Here is a 19,696-nt window from a genome sequence, read left to right on the forward strand (position 1 = left end):
TCCGATATTTATATTTTTATATAGAACCCTTATGCCATATCACAATAGTACAATATCCAAAATCACAGACAATATCCAGTCTAACATCAGGATATGGATATAATATTGATACTATTGGGATGTCCCGATCCCGATTTTTTTGCTCCCGATCCGATGCCGATCATTTGAAAATGACGTGATCGGCCCCCGATTTCCGATCACGTGATCGGATCGGGACAGCCCTACACTAAACAGTTTCTGTGTCCCTCTCCCTCTTCCAATCTCGCCCTCCTCTTGTCCACCGCTCCCATTAAACATTCTCCAATCACCCATGTCTCTATTTCTCTAACATCTTGTCTTGTTGACTGTGAGGTCTTACTCTGTTGACCATGACTTGAACCTCACAGAAATCTGCAGTGGTCAACATGAGGGAGGACACACACACGGACACACACACACACACACACACACACACACACACACACACACACACACACACACACACGAGTAAATACTGTACATGTGTTGAGACACAGGGGATGTTTGATAGGTCAAGGTTTTGAAATCAGGGTTTCTAACTAGCCTGCCAAAAAATGGGAGCTGTTGCAGCCCCCAAAAAGAGAGAGAGAAACAAAAATGTTACAAATATAATTTCATTATACTGTATTTAAATAACAAACACGTCGGGTGGAAACCATGTCCAAAACCGTTTTTAAAGAAAAAAAAAGTAGAAGATTTAATTTTCTTAGGTTTAGGTTTAGGTTTATTTATTTAGCACGTAGTACAAAAAATAGACAATAACATATCACGGTCCATTATTTATTCATCCCAATATTTAGTTGTCGTTTAAATAGGATTTTGGCCACAATTCCATGCTGTGTTAATGTGGTACCATAGGAGGGACAACAGGCCAACGTTGATCAAAATAACAATTCTTCTACGTTCTCTAATTGTGTACACAGTATTTAAACAGTATTTTAACTCTTGAGAGCAGAAAAATTAAACCAAATTTGGTTTCACTTTACAACAAGTCAACAACAGATGAACGTTGTTAAATCCAACACCAATGAAGCCAACATCTTGTGTTATAGTCTGAGATGGACCCTGGGGGAATTCAGAGTTGAGGCTATGTATCTTGTCCACCGCTCCAATTAAACATTCTCCAATCACCCATGTCCCTATTTCTATAACATCTTGTCACTGACTGTGAGGTCTTACTCTGTTGACCATGACTTGAACCTCACAGAAATCTGCAGCGGTCAACATGAGGACACACACACACACACACACACACACAGAGTTGAGAAGTTCACTGGACCAGGTTGCCAAGCCCCATGTTTAGTTTGAAAATAGTTCAGCAAGGAACTGCAGGGGCTGATAAAGGATTTTATTTAGGGCTGGACACCAGGACAGTGGGACGGAAAGACAAGACAGACAAACGGGGTTATTGGAGGAAGGGATAATGGTTCAACTCTTGGTCATGTCCTCAGATGAACCTCCATCAACCCCTAGTGTGTGTGTGTGTGTGTGTGTGTGTGTGTGTGTGTGTGTGTGTGTACACGCATACTTTTTGGCACGCAACAGTGGCGAGCAAATAAAGAGAACTCCTCTGAGACATTCTTCTGCATTCGAGTGGTGGTGCAACCACTCCAAGGAACAGCAACGTCCCTATATCCCTATGGTGTTTTAAAGCATTATGTTATACTTTAGCTATTTTTGAAAAATCGTGAAAATGTGCCGCAAAACTTTGAATTTATATATTATTACAGAGTGAACATTTTAACTCGGATCTTTGCTTCTGGTGGGGTCCCTAGAACAACATATTTTCAGATGGGGGGGGGGGCGGAGGCATATTACGTATAATTTTTGGGGTCCTTGACATGAAATATTGAGCACCACTGATACCGAAACGGATTTAGAAGAATTTCTTTTAATTTCGACGTCAGGCCTAAATGGGTTAAGTGCGTGTTGCCATGGTTACCTGGGACCTCCTTGATGAGCACCTGGCTGAAGTCGCAGGTGACGTCAGGGAGCAGGTATCGGCGCGGGTCGCCGATCTCGTACACCAGCTGCTCGGCGACCGTGCCGAAGCTCACCAGACCGCCCGTCTTCGGGGGTTTGGACAGAACGAACGATCCGTCCGCAGAACACTCCACTACTGGGAAACCCATGTTGTCCCTGAGAGAGAGAGAGAGAGAGAGAGAGAGAGAGAGAGAGAGAGAGAGAGAGAGAGAGACAGAGAGAGAGAGAGAGAGTGGAGCAGTGGTTCCTAAACATTTTAACTCAACCCAAAATAAAAAAAACATTTGCTCGGACTCAAACTAGTGAAAATAGCAGATCTACAAGCATGTTGCATTGTGCAGCATTGCGAAACTTGTTGATCTGCAATTTTAACTACTTCTTAAACTTTTTATGGAAATGATTTGATTATATAAATGTATTAATTATTTATTATTAATGACATTAAATACAATTAATTAAAAAAGGGACACAAAAACATGTGTCCCACTGTTTGGGAAAGACCATCAATAACTGTCAGTTACAATCTGTGCTTAAGGACCACCAGTAGTCCTTGAGGGGGTTCTAGGTGGTCCCCAGCTAAATGATGATAACCAAATGGACCCTTATAGATCTTTAACTCTTGAGAGCGTAAAATGAAACTAGTTTCATTTTACGTTCTCAAGAGTTACATTATTGTTAAACATCTGCATTACTTTATTTACAATAAGTCTACAATATTCAATGTTTGCCTGGTACCAACATCAATACAGCTAAATATTAAAAAACGTTTGTGTCCGAGAGGCTAAATGGCATCAAATGGTGGTCCGTGGCTCAAATACCCAATAAATAAATAATGGGCCTTGATGTGAAAAGGGTTGAAAACCACTGGTATGTCTCATTGACTTCAGACTAGTACATTGTGGATTTAGTTTGCCATGAGCGCCCTCTCCTGCCAAGTCTGGGTACAGGTCCCTTTGGATGAAAATACCTCTTGCCTCAAAGCTTCCGTTTGAAATAGATAGCTATGTTAACGTCACCGTTCATTACAGTTTGCATTACTACTAGCATGGCTCTGTGGCTTATGCAAATATTATTGGCCATAAAAAAAAGATAACAAAATACAGCATAGGAACAAAAGGACATAGATTGATTTCTTAAGTCTCACCAGTCTGGAACCGTGTGCCAGTCAGTGAAAATTCCACCAGTACTCTGAGCTCCACACTCTATCAGGTGACCTGCAAGACTGACACACGTGCACGTGCACGCGCACACACACACACACACACACCAAGTTTTTCATTGCCTGAAAAGAGTAAGAAATGAGAGCGTAGGATAGAGCAAGCGGTAAAAAGACAAGTGTGACTGTGTGTGTGTGTGTGTGTGTGTGTGTGTATGTGTGTGTGTACCTTCCAGCTGACAGTAGATCATAGTCATCCATCTTCCACCCAAACTGGAGCAACAAAAAAAGCATACCAAAAAAAAACTGTTTTACTTTCTGTCTTACATCTATGCATCTACTATACTCAGTACGCGTACGCACGTACGTGCACGCACACTTACACGCGCACACACACACACAGGTATTAGCATTACCGTGTGCATGAGAGGTCCGAGGGCGACAGCACTGTCCACACAGCGACCCGTCACCACGATGTGTGCACCCTGGTCCAAACAGCGCTGGATAGGAACCGCTCTGTGCACACACACACACACACACACACACACACACACACATCAGATGTATAATAACCGTGTGGACATGTTGAATATAGTTTGTATTTGTATTGAATATAGTTTGTATCACCAGGGAGAAAATAAGGAAAACCTACTCGACGAGTTTCAGAGATGATGTTCAAAAGGCATGTTTTGTAATGGTAATCACAAATCTAAGAATTGTACTGAACTGACTGTTGAACTAAGAAGAGAAAGGCAGGTGTTTTGTATGTCTGGGTAGCAGGCATGCCACACGTAATTGTAGAATGCAGGGCATTCAATGTGAAGGGTGCGGGCGCAGACACCACAAAACAGTTTGCAATCAAATAGCCAGTCAATATACAACTCTGACAACAGTACAGTATTACTGCAGACAGCTACCATTTGGATAGACGCACCAACGCAAAGCCAGGTAGCCAGGTGCCTATTAGATGGGGGGCGCACCCAAAGTTTTATTAAAGAGGATATTTCCAGAGCATACCTGCCGGTTATAGGTAAAGAAACATTGAATATGTACTGTATGTGTTTGGTTCCAAAACACCCCAGAGGATTACCTGCAGGAAAGTGAAGGCTTGTTTGAGAAATATAAAAGAATTATCAAAGCATTGATGTCCAGTTATTGGAAAAACCCAAATTGAGCTCTATGATTAAAGCACCAAACGAAAAGATAAGGAAGGACTTGAAAGCAAAAGGAATGCCCATAGCCGATGTACCCATCATAGGGATGGATTCAGTGGAATTAGGAGTCCTAATTGGCGGAGACCAATACTGGAAAATGGACACAGGAAAAATGGAGAGACTGAATGAAGGACTAGTTGCACTGGAAAGTGTATTTGGATGGCTGGTGCAAGGAGAAGTCACCACGCTAAATAGCATAACTGAAGTTGTGGACATTGCGCGGCAGCATCATAGAGGAACAGCCGCTGTCAGAACAGTTACGCAACTTTTGGAAAATCGAAACCCTTGGAATCCACATGAAAGAAATACATTCTGAGAAGTAAGAAATGGCAGTGAAACTATTTGAAGAAAAGTTTATTGGAGAAAGATATGAAGTCAACTTACCTTGGAAAGATTAACGGGTGAATATAGCCTCCAATTATGTCACAGCCAAAAATAAGATTTGATTCACTTTTACGATAAAAAAATAACCCGACACTGTATGATAAATATAATTACTACTTGGCACAAAGCATTGTAGAGCCAGTAGAAAGCAATGAGAAAAATGGCCCAGGTTATCATTTACCTCATCACTCAGTGCTAAAAGAAGAGAGAACGACTAACAAATCAAGAGTCGTAGTTGACGCATCTTCCCACGAGAGAGACAGCTGTTAATTAAATTAATGCTTATTATCAGGTCCTTTTGGATATTTTGATGAAATTCAGACAGCACAAAATTGCTGTCAGACATAAAAAATGTCAGACATAAAAAAAGGCATTTCTACAATTCTCACTGAACAAGAGAGACAGAGATGTGTTGAGATTGATATGGACTCAAGAAAAGCCAATGCTTCAAAATGATTTCTATTAGCAGCCACCATTAGACACCACCTCAGACAATAACTTATGAAGAAAAATATCGTGATGTAGTTAAGTCACTAAATGAATGTTTGTACGTGGATGATTATATCAGTGGAACTGAAACTAAAGAAGAGGCCTCAGAGCTACGCATAAAGGCCAGAGAGATTATGGCAAGCGCTGGAATGGATCTCTGTAAATGGAGAACAAATAGCACAGATCTACAAGCTGAACGTTGTTCACTATTGAAAGTTTTAGGTTTGATATGGAGACCTGGAACGGACGATGACGTGTTTGACATGACAGATCTGATTGGAACACGTGAAAGACAAAAGACGCACTCAGCGATCGGGTGCTCCAAACCACCTCAAGAATATTCGATCCCATTGGATTCCTGTCCCCATTCATTATCAGGGTGAAAATACTATTCCAAGAGATGTGGGAAAGAGGACTGGAGTGGGATGAAGATCTTCCTATAGATCTAGCCACAAGGTGGAACCAGTGGTGCGCAGTTACCAGATGTGACAAAATGTGCATAGACAGACGTTATGATTCAAAGTTAAAACAAAGTGATAAGTCACAGCAAACACACAAAATTCATGTTTTTTTTGCTAGTGAAAGTGCATTATATTGTGCTGCTGCTTATTTACGTACCATAAATGCAGATGGGGAATGCACTACTAGTCTAATATCTGCCAAAATGAGGGTATCACCTCTAAAGAAAATAACTCTGCCCAGATTGGAGTTGCTGGGAGCTTTAATTGGCACAAGACTTGGCAGCAATGCAAGTAAAAATCTGAAATTGATTTTTTTTTACAATGTCACTATTGGACGGACTCTATGATAGCCATACATTGGATCAAGGGCACAACAAAACAATGGAAACCATTCGTGGCTAACAGAGTGGCAGAAATCCAAAGTTTGACATTGCCAGAAAATTGGACACACTGCACAGACAATCCTGCAGACCGAGGAAAAAGAGGAATAACTGCAGATGCTCTGAAAAATTAATTCATATGGTGGAATGGACCACACCGGCTGGGAGCGACCACGCAGCTGGTGAGTGAAGAGACATTTGATGATGATGATGTTGATGAGTGTATCACACAAAATCAGATGTGTACAGAAAACACAAATAAGGACTTAACAACTGAACCTATTCTATTGCTGGAGAAATACAGTAGTCTAACTAGATTTGCAGCATGGATTCAGAGATTTACGCACAACACAAGGAGCGCAGAGAAGCGCAGTGGAGAGTTGTGTACAGAAGAAATAGTTTCAACAGAAAATTGGATTGGATCAAAGCGACGCAAAACAAACACTATTCAAACAAAATGAGAGACTTGAAAAATGGAAAAGAATTGGACAGAAAATCAAAAGTGCTTTCTTTGAAACCCTTTTTGGATGAAGATAACCTCATGCGTGTGGGAGGCCGACTTCAAAGAACAGACTGGGTATAATTATGGACAAAAGCACCCATGGATTCTTCCAGCTCAGGACAAGTATTCTGAGTTGCTGATTAAAAGAGGTAATGCAGGCCCAGGCGGTGGCGTAACCGTCTGGGCACCCGACTGGTAATCCAGTCTCAGTGTGCCGCGGGTTTGACTCCCGAGCCCGACACGGCCTTTACTGCATGTCTTCCCCCATCTCTCTCCCGTTTCCTGTCAGCCTACTGTCTGTCCCTTCAAAAAACCAATAAAAGGCGTAAGCCGCAAAAGAAATATCTTAAAAAGGTAATGCACTCAGGTTTACAGGACACAATGACACAAGTCAGAGAAATGTATTGGATTGTACTACGAGGCAGACAAGAAGATTGTCAAATATTATCTGTCACAAGTACATGGTCAAGGCTGGACAACAATATACAGCACCCTTACCACGTGACCGCATCACAGAGTCAGCCCTTTGATGTAGCAGTTCATTTACAATTAGTTTCAGATTTGACTACTGATTAATTCTTTCATTCAGGCAATTTATTGCCAGAAGAGGAGTGTGCAGTATCATTTATTCAGATAACGCAAAAAGTTAAAACCCTTTAAAAGAGCGGACAAGGACCTAAAGGAAATGTGGAATGCGATGAAAGGAAAGGAAATGCAAACATTCTTTTCAGGAAAGAAAATCACATGGAAATACATAGTGGAAAGAGCTGCATGGTTGGGGCGGTTTTTGGGAACGTCTAGTAAGATCTACAAAGACATGCATCAGAAAGGTGCTTGGGAGAGCCCATCTAACGTATGAAGAGATGGAAGCTGTGTTGACAGATCAACTCAAGACCACTCACTCACTCACCTGCACACAGACAGTGAAGACCCATCCCCACTCACCCCTGCTCATTTCTTAATTGGACAAAGAACAACAACGTTGCCTTCAGAGGACCCAATCATGTTTCAGAGACAAGAAAACTAGACAGAGAGCAACTGACAAGACTGACGAAGGAACTACAGACGTAGACTAGTAAACAACTTTTGGAACAGATGGAAAGGTTCAAGGTTTCTTTATTTTGTCTCCCGAGGGAGGAATTTGTCTTGGACCCCAAGGACACACCCTGCAGCATATTACAGATACAATACAATACAATACAATACAACAAAGGCACACAGTGACCCGTACACTGTGAAAACAGAATATCTGATGGAGTTGCGCTCAGCGCACTCTACGAGCATGGTAAAACCAGTTCTATTCAAAGTTGGAGACCTCGTATTATTCATGAAGACAAGCTACCATGTCACATGTGGAAAATGGGACGAGTAGAAGAGGGAAGAGACAATAATGTCAGAGCATGTTCTATCAGACTATCTTCAAAGATGCTCATCAGAAGACCTATTCAACTACTATACCATCTTGAAGTGGATTGATGAACGATGAATCATCGGGCCGGAGTTTGTTGAATATAGTTTTATAATATAGCTTAATTGAATTGCACTGTTTAGACAATAGGATAATGCCCATTCATACCTAGTGTCATCCCTAATCAGTTGGATTGAGCTCATGCTGTGACACTCTGCATTCAGATTTGAATTGTTTAAACCTGAACTTGACACCAGCACACACACACACACACACACACACACACACACACACACACACACACACACACTAGTACATGTCATATTCAAGAGAGAATAGAGGAAAGTAACTCTTTAAACCTGCTTGATCAGATATGGGAGGCTATTCAGTGGAGGGATAGAGAGAAAGAGTGAGAGTATTTTTCCAGTGTTCTACAAGGTTCCAGCCATTCATCTTTTCATAAACCTCTATTCTAGCACCTGCCCTGTCCCTACTATGGCGTCTGTGTGATTGTTTCTGTGTCTGTGCACGTGTGTGTGCGTGTGCTTACCCCAGATAAGCATTCATACTATGGAGTGTTTTAGGCAGATGCTGTTTGCTGCTTCCATCAGCCATCATCACTTCTGACAGACTGCCTTTCTGTGAGAGGAGAGGAGAGGAGAGGGAAGAGAAGAGAAGAGAAGAGAAGAGAAGAGAAGAGAAGAGAAGAGAATCACTAAACAATAACATTCACTCTTAACAAAAACTGTCTCGGAACAAAATTACGATGAGCAAAAACATCAACACGACAAAGATGATGATGATGATGAAAATGACATGATGTTCGCTTACGTGGGGCATGAGGTCATCGCCCGTCACCACAGCGACCTTGAGGTCGAGTCCCGCCTTCTTTATGACCTCCTCTATGGCCGCGGCGCACGCCAGAGGGTTCACGCCCCCTGCATTGCTGACCACACGAATACCTGGAGACAGAGACAGACACATAGTAATCTATAGAGGGTATGCGCGTGACATCATCATTATACAGTGTCTCAGCCAGTGTTGAAGTAGCCTCGGAAACCCAGACGTTTTTATTTCCAGGGAGGGAAAAAAAAGTCTGGGTCCGAGTCCACTTCAATTCGGCATAGAGTAGCGCAAACGTCGATCACTCTCTGCTGATTTCTGATCGTCTGCACCTTTGTTAAATTGACGCGCACACGTACACATGTATGTACACACACACACACACACACACACACACACACACACACACACACACACACACTCCTCTCTCTCGCTCTAATTAATCAGTCTCATGTCGTGCAGCTGCGTCTAGATTCTCCCGGCGGATCCTGCCGGGAGCTGCCTATGCCTAGAAAGCATAGGTGGACCCCAGGCTAGTGTTGAAGCTGCTGAGACGTAGTGGTGAGAGCTGGTACTGCAGGTAGGCCCCCGACGAGGAAACCCCGTGCAGCTGGCGTTTAGCATTGAGAACTCGTTTCTAGACTGTTCTATACCATCTTCTAGAGTCTAGACCGTTCCAGGTGCTTCAAAACGCCACTGAGAAACTTCCATTGAAATTAATAGGGGGGGGGGTCCCAGTTCAAATATGATTATTTTGGGGGGTCCCAGTTCCAATGATTATTTTGGGGGGGTCATAGTTCAAATATGGTTATTTGGGGGGCGGGGGGGGAAGGTTGAGATTGGAGAATCACCGGCCTAGAAGGTGCTGGCTGCAGAATGATTTGACTGGACTTTACACTGGATTGTATTAACATAGTAAACATTGTGGTAAACACTTTTATGAGAGAGATAGAGAGTGACACAGAGCAAAGGTCGTAACTGGCGGCCCCCACCTTCACTTAATGTGGCCCTCAGGTTAATATCAGAATACTGATATATGTATTATTGATTTGCAAACATGACCCGCTTTAATTACTTTAATTACTCTAAATTAGTAGCTAAGCTTAATGAGTAGTATTAAAATATGTTTTATGTCCAATGTAGTTGTATTATTATTCTTTTTTTAATATATTTATTATCCCATGATTTTGTAACCCAGTTTTCACCCCTGTGTCAATCATCTAATGTGATCCTGGGCTCTACACACCCTCCACCAACCTAGTCCCCATATACTGTATGGGGGACAAGGGGAGAGCAACGGACTTGAACTCATGCTTCCTTCATGCCTGAGTGTCCAAGTTGCTCCTTTACACCTGACAGGGGGGAGTTTCCCTGGTTGGACTTAGCACGTGGAAGGAACACGTTATACCAACCAGTTCCTTTCCCCTCCATCAGGCCCCCCCGGCTGGCCAGGGGGAGGCAGTTTAGTGACCAGGATTACTGCATGTTTTTTGTGAGGGTATCTACCCTAGGGGACACGGGGAGAACATGCAAACTCCACACAGAAAGGCCCTTTCGCCAACCCCGCCTTCGGGTATGGGCACTGATGACGCGGAGGAGTAAACACGCCACCAGCACCCACAGCGTCCCGAGCGGGAATCGAACCCAGGACCTTCTAGCTGTGAGGCGACAGCACTACCAAATGTGCCACCGTGCCCCTCTGTATGTAGTTGTATTTAGTTCATAAAGTTAACATAACTATAATTAAAGGCATTTGGAATATATATATATATATATATATATACACTTTTCAGGATTCCAATAAAAAAATAAAAATAAATCAAGGATTTCAATTCTATGCAACAACACTACTATGCAATGTGGCCCTCTGGAGTGAATGTAGAAATATAGTGGCCTTGTCCATCGTTAAAGTTGCCCAAACCTGGCCTAGGGTGCCCGGACCACCAGGCCGGCCCGGTCCACATCTACTACTTTTGATACTTTTGTGTGACGGAATAGTACAGGGGTTTTCAACAGGTATGATGATGCGTCAATGTTGTCAGTTACTGGAAAGTCGGAGGTCATGAAATTCCACAGGAAGGGGAAGTGTACCAAAGCCTCATTGGGTCATCATAATTAGGAAATGTGTCCATATAACCAATAACATGTCTGCTCACTATACATAAGCTAGAAATCAATATATCAGTTAACATAACTTTAATGGAAGGCTGTATAAAGTAAGAGAATGGAATCAGGGTAACCGTGGGATAGGAATAGATCGAGGAATAGATTGAGCTCTTGACCACTAGTATATTTCAGCAGCGCAGGCTTGATATAATTTGTTGCATGTAGTATTGTGCAACAAATTAAATCAAGTCCTTCAAGCTTAAACAAAAAGTTTAAATACAAAACGTTAAAATACGGACATACGAGGTTTCAGCCTGACAGCAACGATACACACTAGCATTTCAGAGAACGGTTAGGATTGAGAAGACATTTTTTAAATCGACCTCAGGTCTTAATATAATGGGTTAGGAACTTACGTGGTTAATACCACCACTGCACACAGCCTGGAGAAACACACTCACCTCTCTTGTGGATGTCGTTAATGAACGGAGCCAGCGCCAGCTGGACAAAGTCGGGGGCATAGCCCATATTCTGCAACAAGACACAATATGACTAGTTAGTTCAAAACCAAATGCGCACACGCACGCACAAGCACAAGCACGTACGCACTCACGCACAGCTGTGTGAACTTACAGGCATCTTGGTCTTGGCAGCGGTGAGTAGAGACATTGTGATCTCACTGAGGTAGTCAAATACGAGGAAGTCTATTTTTCCACTGTAGATCAACTGAGGCACTGTAACACACACACACACACACACACACACACACGCACACACACATTTGAAATATACGATACGATACAACTTTATTGTCAGCTTGCACTGAAATTTCAGACAAGACATACATTACAAAATGGTAGACATTACAGGACAAAAATCACAGAAACAATCAGGAACGAGAACATATCCACTGGTTTAGCGATTTTGGTTTAGAAGCAAGACAGACTGATGTACAAATTAGTTCTTTAGTCTGTTTTTCTTAAATGTAGGGACTCTAAACCGCCTCATGGAGGGCAACAGTTGATATTCATAATTTAAAAGTTAAAACATGTAAGGGGAAATGTTTATTTATGTCCGCATAATCAGAAGTCCAGGAATACCTTGTACAAAGGACATAAACACTGCCATTGCAGTCAGAAAATATTGGAGAACAGCCATTTACAAAGTGCATCGAAGTCATAACATCGTTGCATACTGTACAGTATAGTTGGCATACTTGTCAGACACAGGCACACAGCAGACATTAAAACATGCACGCACGCACATACATACATAAACAAAAATTCAATGGATAAAGGGTTGGTAAAGGTCTTGATGTAAGTTATGTAAAACAGATTGTGAAGCCATTTGAAATGAAACAAAAAGAGTTAATAGTGAGAATGAGGAATGAGGATTTTGACTGTGATAGAACTGGACTAATTGAGAGTGAGAGGGAGTGAGAGTCAGAGAGGAGAAAGATGACGTGTGTTTGTGGGTACACTGTACTGTCCACTTGTCCAGTATGTGTGCGCAACACAAAGCAGTGAACATTTGAATATCCGATCACCGTTTTCATTGCATAGACCTGTCCTAAAGCAGAACAACATTAAAATGGAACTCTGCAAGCCACCGACGTAAACATTTCACCAAAGTCTCACCGCATTTGTTTCAACTGTTTTCATCCCCCAGGAAAAAACACTTTTCCTGTGTGTGTGTGTGTGTGTGTGTGTGTGTGTGTGTGTGTGTGTGTGTGTGTGTACACCCCCCTGCCCACTGTGTGTAACCAGAAACTATCCTGAAAGCAGCACAGAACCCTACAGGGAGACAGGCTTTATCAAAACAGCCACAATAGAACACAGGCACAACTATGTCCCAGACCCCTGTGACAGTCTCTAGCCCCTTTTCCACCAAAAAAAACTGGTTCCGTAACCGGTTCTAGATTCTCAGAACGGAAGCAGCCGCGATCCGGCTTGCTTTCCACCAGTTTTAAGGAGCACTATTGTAATTGGGGCAACCTGGAGCAGGAGTCCACAGTTGACACAGGTACGATTCCACTCCTGACCAGCTGTGTGTCAAAAATGACCGGTCAACGTGTACATTTCACAGGGGAAATGCTGTCGCCAATAGAGGGTATTCGCATTGATAAAGTAAGTGGCAAATCGAGTGGCAATTATCATTGTTTAATGCAATCAGATAAGACATTACGGTTTGGATGTATGGGCTGTCAACTGTCAAGCCCAGAACATAGTTTTTTGCCACTCAGTAGGCATTCCCACATAACTTCCGGGTATGATGATGATGTCACACACATAACCTTTCCTTTTATTTGTTATTATGATGGTTTTTCACTTGTTTTTGCCATTGTTTATATCATATCTTCCAACCTGTAGAATAGTGACCACTTTGGTTCCCAGTTTAGGGCAAGAAACCGTTCCGGACCAACTTTTCTGGTTCTGAACCAATTCATTTTAGTGAAAACACTCTGAACTGGTTCAAAATTAGATTGTGGAAAAATAAATAACCGAACCGGTTCAATCCCGGTCGAAAAAGGCTATTTTGTTAGAAAATACAATATTTGGAAAATGGTTTTAATTAATGTAAAGTATATAGGATTAGAAGATGCTTGGAAATGTCTATAATATTAAGTCACAGTATTTCCACAAATGCTGCCTACAAACCCGTGTTTTCTTTTTTTTTTTATCATTTTGGGCATAAACAAGAAGTTGGTCTGACAACTACTGTGTTCATCCTGTATACTTTGATTATTACTTAAGAACAGTTTTCAAATATAATATAATAAATATGTATAATACATGAATAATATGAATATAGAGTGTATATGTGTATATAGAGTGTATATATATATATGATGAATATGAATACTAGCCCTATATGATGAATTGTAAACAAGTGTAATACTTTATGGTGTCGTCCACAGTTAACAGTTTTGTATTGAGTTGTGCTTGAAATGTACTGTAATTCTGTTAATAAATTCATCAATCATCAATCAATACATTTTTTTTTATTTTACATTTTGGACAAAATAATAGGCAATTTTGCACTGAGGTGCCCCCCCAGGTAGACACTCTTCTTGGCTTGTAGGCCTATCAGTTGTTTGTGAGTTTACCTGAAGCGGCTGTGTCTCCCCAGAACCCAGAGGCACATCCAATCCTCACAGCCCGCTGGTTACTGGACGAAGAATACTGACACCTTTCTCTGCTGCTCCACGACTTGGAGGACAGACACGACAACCTCGAGCTACTACTACTACACGCACGAGACGTGCGTAATAACACGTGCGAAAGATTAGACATTATGTAAAGTATGTATATATATGTGTATTTAAAAAATAAACAAAACGACGACAAAACTCTTCTTATCTTCTTGACTCCACCAGTGGTTTCTAATTCTAAAGTACAGTAGTACACCCCCCTTGTCTCTCTATTCGTCCGTCCACCAAAACAATCCGGCTGGAAACACGAGTCGCATCCAGAGAATGTAGAGCAGAGGTCGCGTGTTCTTCACGTGCAATACCGCCACCCAGTGGTGGAAAGCAGAGTGGAAAGTAACCAAGTAGGCCTAGTTATGATGTCAAGGATGGAAGCAGCCAGGGGTCATCTTGCAAATAAAACATTTGAGAACGACTATTGGAATCCTAATGTGACAGTATCTATCAGTGTCATACATATTAAGAAGAAAACCTGGAGACTTGACATTCACTAAATTGCGTCTTATGATCAAAATAAGAACATTATGCTATGTTAAAAACAAAATCAAACATTTGCCACGGACCAGACCAAGTCTATGCAAGTGTACGGACATATATTGATGACCCCTGCCCCAAAGTGATATATGTAGTGGTGGAAAAAGTGTTTGTTTTACTTAGTAAAAGTAACATAAAGTACTGGTAGCCTATACTCGGTTACAAGTAAAAGTCCGGAATTCAAAATGTAGGCCTACTTGAGTAAAAGCACAAAAGTATTGGTAACAAAATGTATTTAAAGTAAAACATTATACAGAATGTCCCATTTTAACTTTTTTAAGTTATATATCTGCTATTTTCAAAAGGCTGAAATGTATAGGCTGAAGTGGTTAATGTGTGTTTTGTAATAATAATCAAAATCTTGAACTCAAAAGTGAAGCTTCAATTTCTTCATTACTGTACCATTAATTCATGATATAGAATCATTATGTTTCTAACGTCATTTACATGAAACCTACCACAACACAGCCCTTTTGTTAAGGCCAAAAACAGACCAGCTTGTCTCATTACATTTTTTTATTTAATTTAAATTTTTTATGGAATATCAAGACTCAAGACAACCCATGCAATTAATCCATTCAAATGTTTAATCTTTGTGTGTTATAGTGCATTCACATCAACTACTGGGATTATCTTCTAACACAGACGAATGGGAGTTTAGACCAGCATCCCAGGTCACCCCAAATCCTTTTACCTGAAACATAGACAGAGAGATAATGCATTAGAAACTTCTCACAGATCACACAAGCATGCTAATTCTGTTTTCCGAGCTACGTATGAACCTATGTCAAGCCAATAAGACCATCATTGAGATAAGTAGTGCTTGCGCTCCAGCTACATTGATAAATAACTACCGGTACTTTATATGCAAAACATGACAAGGTTTATTCTTATTCTTATTATACCTTATTATTCTTCAGGTTATTATTGACCTGAAGAATGATATTGTCATGTTTTGCAAATAAAGTTTGTTTTCTGTAATGGGGACTACGGATGGAAATAAGCATTCTTGCATAATTCTTGCAGTCCCTCCCAAATAAACAATACATTTATAAAGTCTTATTTTCATAAACAGTATAGCTGGAGTGCAGGCTCTACTTTTCTGAAACAAGAAAAAGCTCATCAAAGCTGGCTATATGACTTAACAACAAATTAATGTTCAAAATTCATTTGATAACAGTCAAAATCAATCTAATTGTACATATTATATTATCTCTAAATAATAATAATAATAATAAAATTAAAAAATGATACCGGTATTGTGTGTGCCTATATAATGGCATATGCCCACAGATTAGGACATCACATTAAGTAATGACATCTAAATAAATAAATGATGATAAATTCAGCATGTTGTAACTTACTTGTCCAGTTGATTGCTAGACAGTTCTCATTTCCTTGCCAGTTGTCAGGCTGTGTTGGCGGCCATTCAGCATAGTTCATCGGGGTTCCATCACTCCACAGCCATATGCCCTCCTGGATGGGGGGTGGGGGGGTACAATTTAATAGCATAAAATTGATATTTGCCCGGGAGCCAAACTAGTGAAAATAGCAGATCGGCTATTTTGACTTGACATTTTTCTGTCAAAATTAGATTTTTGTCATGGACGTACAAATGAGCGGACAATAACATTACCAGAAACACATGAAGAGCTATGGCCTTATAATCAGGTAATATTATCAGAATAATGTCAAATCTGGGAATACATTTCTTACCAAGAATTTTCTTCACCAATGTGTTTTAAAGGTGTCTACTAACATATCCCACATTGGTTTATATTCAACCAGGGGATTTTTTGACAGCTGCTGAAAGTCGGGTTACCATCAACAACCAATATAAAGCTAAATGTTTTAAATGTCATTATGCATGCTTTAAGTAGCATGTGACGTGTCAAACTAGTTTTTTTTCTTTTTGCATGATTCTGAATCTATTCCATTCGTTTTGCACGAAAAACACTCCTTGGTCTAAAAACGGCCATATCCGTCATCACAAATGTGATGAGGTCAGCACATTTGGGCACATTTGGGCAAGTGGCTATGGCGGAATTTAGCCCAAGGAGTGTCTTTCGTGCAAAACTGATGCTTGGAATGGATTCAGAATCATGAAAACCCCCTAGTTTGACACGTCACATGCTACTTAAAGTAGCCATATATTGGTTGTTGATGGTACCCCAACTTTCAGCAGCTATCAAAAAAATCCCCTATAGAGTGGTTGAATAGAACAATAAACACATTGGTGAAGAAAATTCTTGGTAAGAAATGTATTCCCAGATTTTATTAATATCCCCTGACTATACTGTAAATGAACTTTACATGATGTCTGTAACTGTGACTGAGAGTTCACAAATGGAACCAAATGGACCCTTCCGGGTGCATTTTGTTCCATTTGTGAACTCTCAGAGTTATTGGGGACCTTGAAAAGAACACATTATGGAGCCACTGTCCTACTCGAGTGGACTATAATGTGCTACGAATCCAATGTTAATGAAATGTTCATGAAATGAGATATAGGCATGTCAAGAGTATTACATTAATCAAAAATAAATAGATAGAATAATTAAGGAGATAATCAGTGTCAGTAGTAGGCCTAGTAGCAGTGTGTGTAGTGCAAGAGAAGGTTACATCAGAAAGGGTCTGTGGTCAATATACCCCTGCTGAATCGTAGCCCCCAATCCATGAATGCAGGTCTTTGCCACTCTTGGTTTTTATCAGTTTTTGAATGAACACTGAATCACCATGGGTCTTTACAGATGCTAGATTCCCACCCATGCCCAAACAGATCCTCTGCAAAAAAGAAAAAGAAAAACACAGAAATAATCATTCAGTAAAATAATTAATCAATGGATCAATAGCGAGCTAGATCGATACAGGTTCCAAATCTTTATTGGATCCCATGTGGAAAACCTCTAAAGCTGCACAATATAACTTTCCTCTTCTCCCCCGGATTTGAATCCGGTTTCCTGCACAAGTGCTGATTTGCATTATTTACCATTGAGCTAATAGAGTGTGCCTACTTGCTCAGGGGATAAATTAAATCTTGACCATCAGGTCCAAATTTGTGTCAGATCCTGTGTCTAGGTGAGACATGACCTTTGACACGATCTAAATTATCTCAATAGAAGAGCAGGGAGGCCAAATACAACCACCACAATTGTATACCGGTAAGTTATATTGTATTAACATACTCCACCATACAGATTGAACTAAATTAAGTTTTATCCATTAAACAAGTTACATAATGCGACTTTAAGTGCATGGTCAGATGGGAACCACTTTAATCGTAAATCATATCCAAGGTATGTGAAACAATCTAATTACCTCTGCGTTAGCCCAAGACTTCTTAAGTCCAACATATGCGAAACAGCGGCCCTCAGACTCCATCCATCCACGTGGACAGATGCATCTTGCTGGCAACAAATACATCATCATCATCATCATCATCATCATTTAAACTCATGACCATGTTCACATGGTATGGAGGACACTGATTCATAAATAGACATTGTATAATACGTATTCATCAGATAGCAGTAATGAAATTAATTTCAACATAGACGGGTGTGTTATGCACTGTTGCACGGTTCTTCGACAGAGTTGTGTTGTGTTGACCTAAAAACCAATTCTAAGCTGGGAGATAGTGCCAAAAGTTGAAGTTGGATGTCCTTCATTTGCTACTTTTTGTACACAGGGCACCATTGAAAAAGAGACCTTGCATCAGTTGCATGGTCTCAATTGGATTCCCCTGACGTCTCAATCAATATCAGGCCTCCTCAAACCTTAGTTTCAGGCAACAACCACCCCCCAAAATAATCATATTTGAATTAGGGACCCCCCAAAATATTCATATTTGAATTGGGGACCCTGACTCTGTTGTTGACTCTGGTGTTATTTGGGCAAATTGAGAAAGCACAGGAATAATTATTAACAGAACATAACAATATTGTCAATCTCTTTGCACTATAAATGTGCAAAACCAAGGATTCACTTTTTTCTGGGAAGTAGTGGACAGTTTGACACTCTAGTCAGAAGCGAGTGCGCACGCACGCACGCACGCACACACGCACGCACGCACGCACGCACGCACACACACACACACACACACACACACACACACACACACACACACACACACACACACACACACACACCTGATGCGGCTCCTATCAGAGCCATCACAGCGCAGAGAAGTAGCATCCTCATGTTGACGAAAATGATGATTGCCTTCAGCAGAAAGAGAGAGATATGGTTATAGTCAGATACTTCTGAAGATCAGTAGTGGAAAGTAATGTACGTACTAATCAAGTACTGTACTTAAACCTCTGAGGTATTTATAATTTACGGTATTTTTACTACATCTCAGAGGCAAATATTGTACTCCACTACAATTATTTGAAAACGTTAGTTACTAGTTGCTTTGATTAGGCTACAAAACATACACCAGTTCAGCCCTGCTTCGGCTATTTGAAAATAGCCAATCTAAAAAAGATTGCTATACATTTTAGAGAGGATTAATTTAGCTCAAACCTTCAGTAGAATGATCTGTGTGGTGTTTCTTCCTGTGTTGAAGAAGACAAAAAGGAGCTCTTATAGCCTACAGTTTCTATCTCATCATGTGGGTGTGGTGAGAACATACATGCATGCACACACACACACACACACACACACACACACACACACACACACACACACACACACACACACACACACACACACACACACACACACACACACACACACACACACACACAGTTTTGATGAATACTGTCAGACAGTGCTGCTGTATTAGTGGCGCCAGGTTTATATGTACAGTACATGACATGTACTGTACATATTTACACGATATGGGTAAAACTACGGAGAAACCTAATGATGTTAGTTTTGGTAAAGTTTCACTTGCACTGATGTTTTAATTTTACGACAATTAAATCAATAGCCTACACGGACTTACCCAGCCCATTACCTCAGGTGTGTGTTTATATCTAGCTTTATGGCTATGTTAAATGATTTATG

At 40.8% G+C, this 19,696-nt stretch overlaps 1 protein-coding gene across 1 annotated transcript in view; it reads right to left on the reverse strand.

Moving 5' to 3' along the window:
- LOC308335656 (uncharacterized protein) overlaps positions 1 to 14,365 on the reverse strand; it is a 36,264-nt gene extending 21,899 nt beyond the window's left edge. Inside the window, exons 1-9 of the mRNA XM_080792768.1 lie at positions 14,051 to 14,365; positions 11,578 to 11,678; positions 11,406 to 11,475; positions 8,827 to 8,957; positions 8,546 to 8,634; positions 3,574 to 3,673; positions 3,387 to 3,430; positions 3,146 to 3,223; positions 1,961 to 2,157 (exon numbers count right to left, since the gene is read on the reverse strand). Of these exons, the coding sequence (XP_080648894.1) occupies positions 1,961 to 2,157; positions 3,146 to 3,223; positions 3,387 to 3,430; positions 3,574 to 3,673; positions 8,546 to 8,634; positions 8,827 to 8,957; positions 11,406 to 11,475; positions 11,578 to 11,678; positions 14,051 to 14,237 (997 nt within the window). The 5' untranslated portion in view covers positions 14,238 to 14,365. The remainder of the gene's footprint in view (positions 1 to 1,960; positions 2,158 to 3,145; positions 3,224 to 3,386; positions 3,431 to 3,573; positions 3,674 to 8,545; positions 8,635 to 8,826; positions 8,958 to 11,405; positions 11,476 to 11,577; positions 11,679 to 14,050) is intronic.
- Positions 14,366 to 19,696: the final 5,331 nt, after the last annotated feature.

Source organism: Protomyctophum bolini (assembly GCF_963924005.1).
Source record: "Protomyctophum bolini genome assembly, chromosome: 20".
Lineage (NCBI taxonomy): Eukaryota > Metazoa > Chordata > Actinopteri > Myctophiformes > Myctophidae > Protomyctophum > Protomyctophum bolini.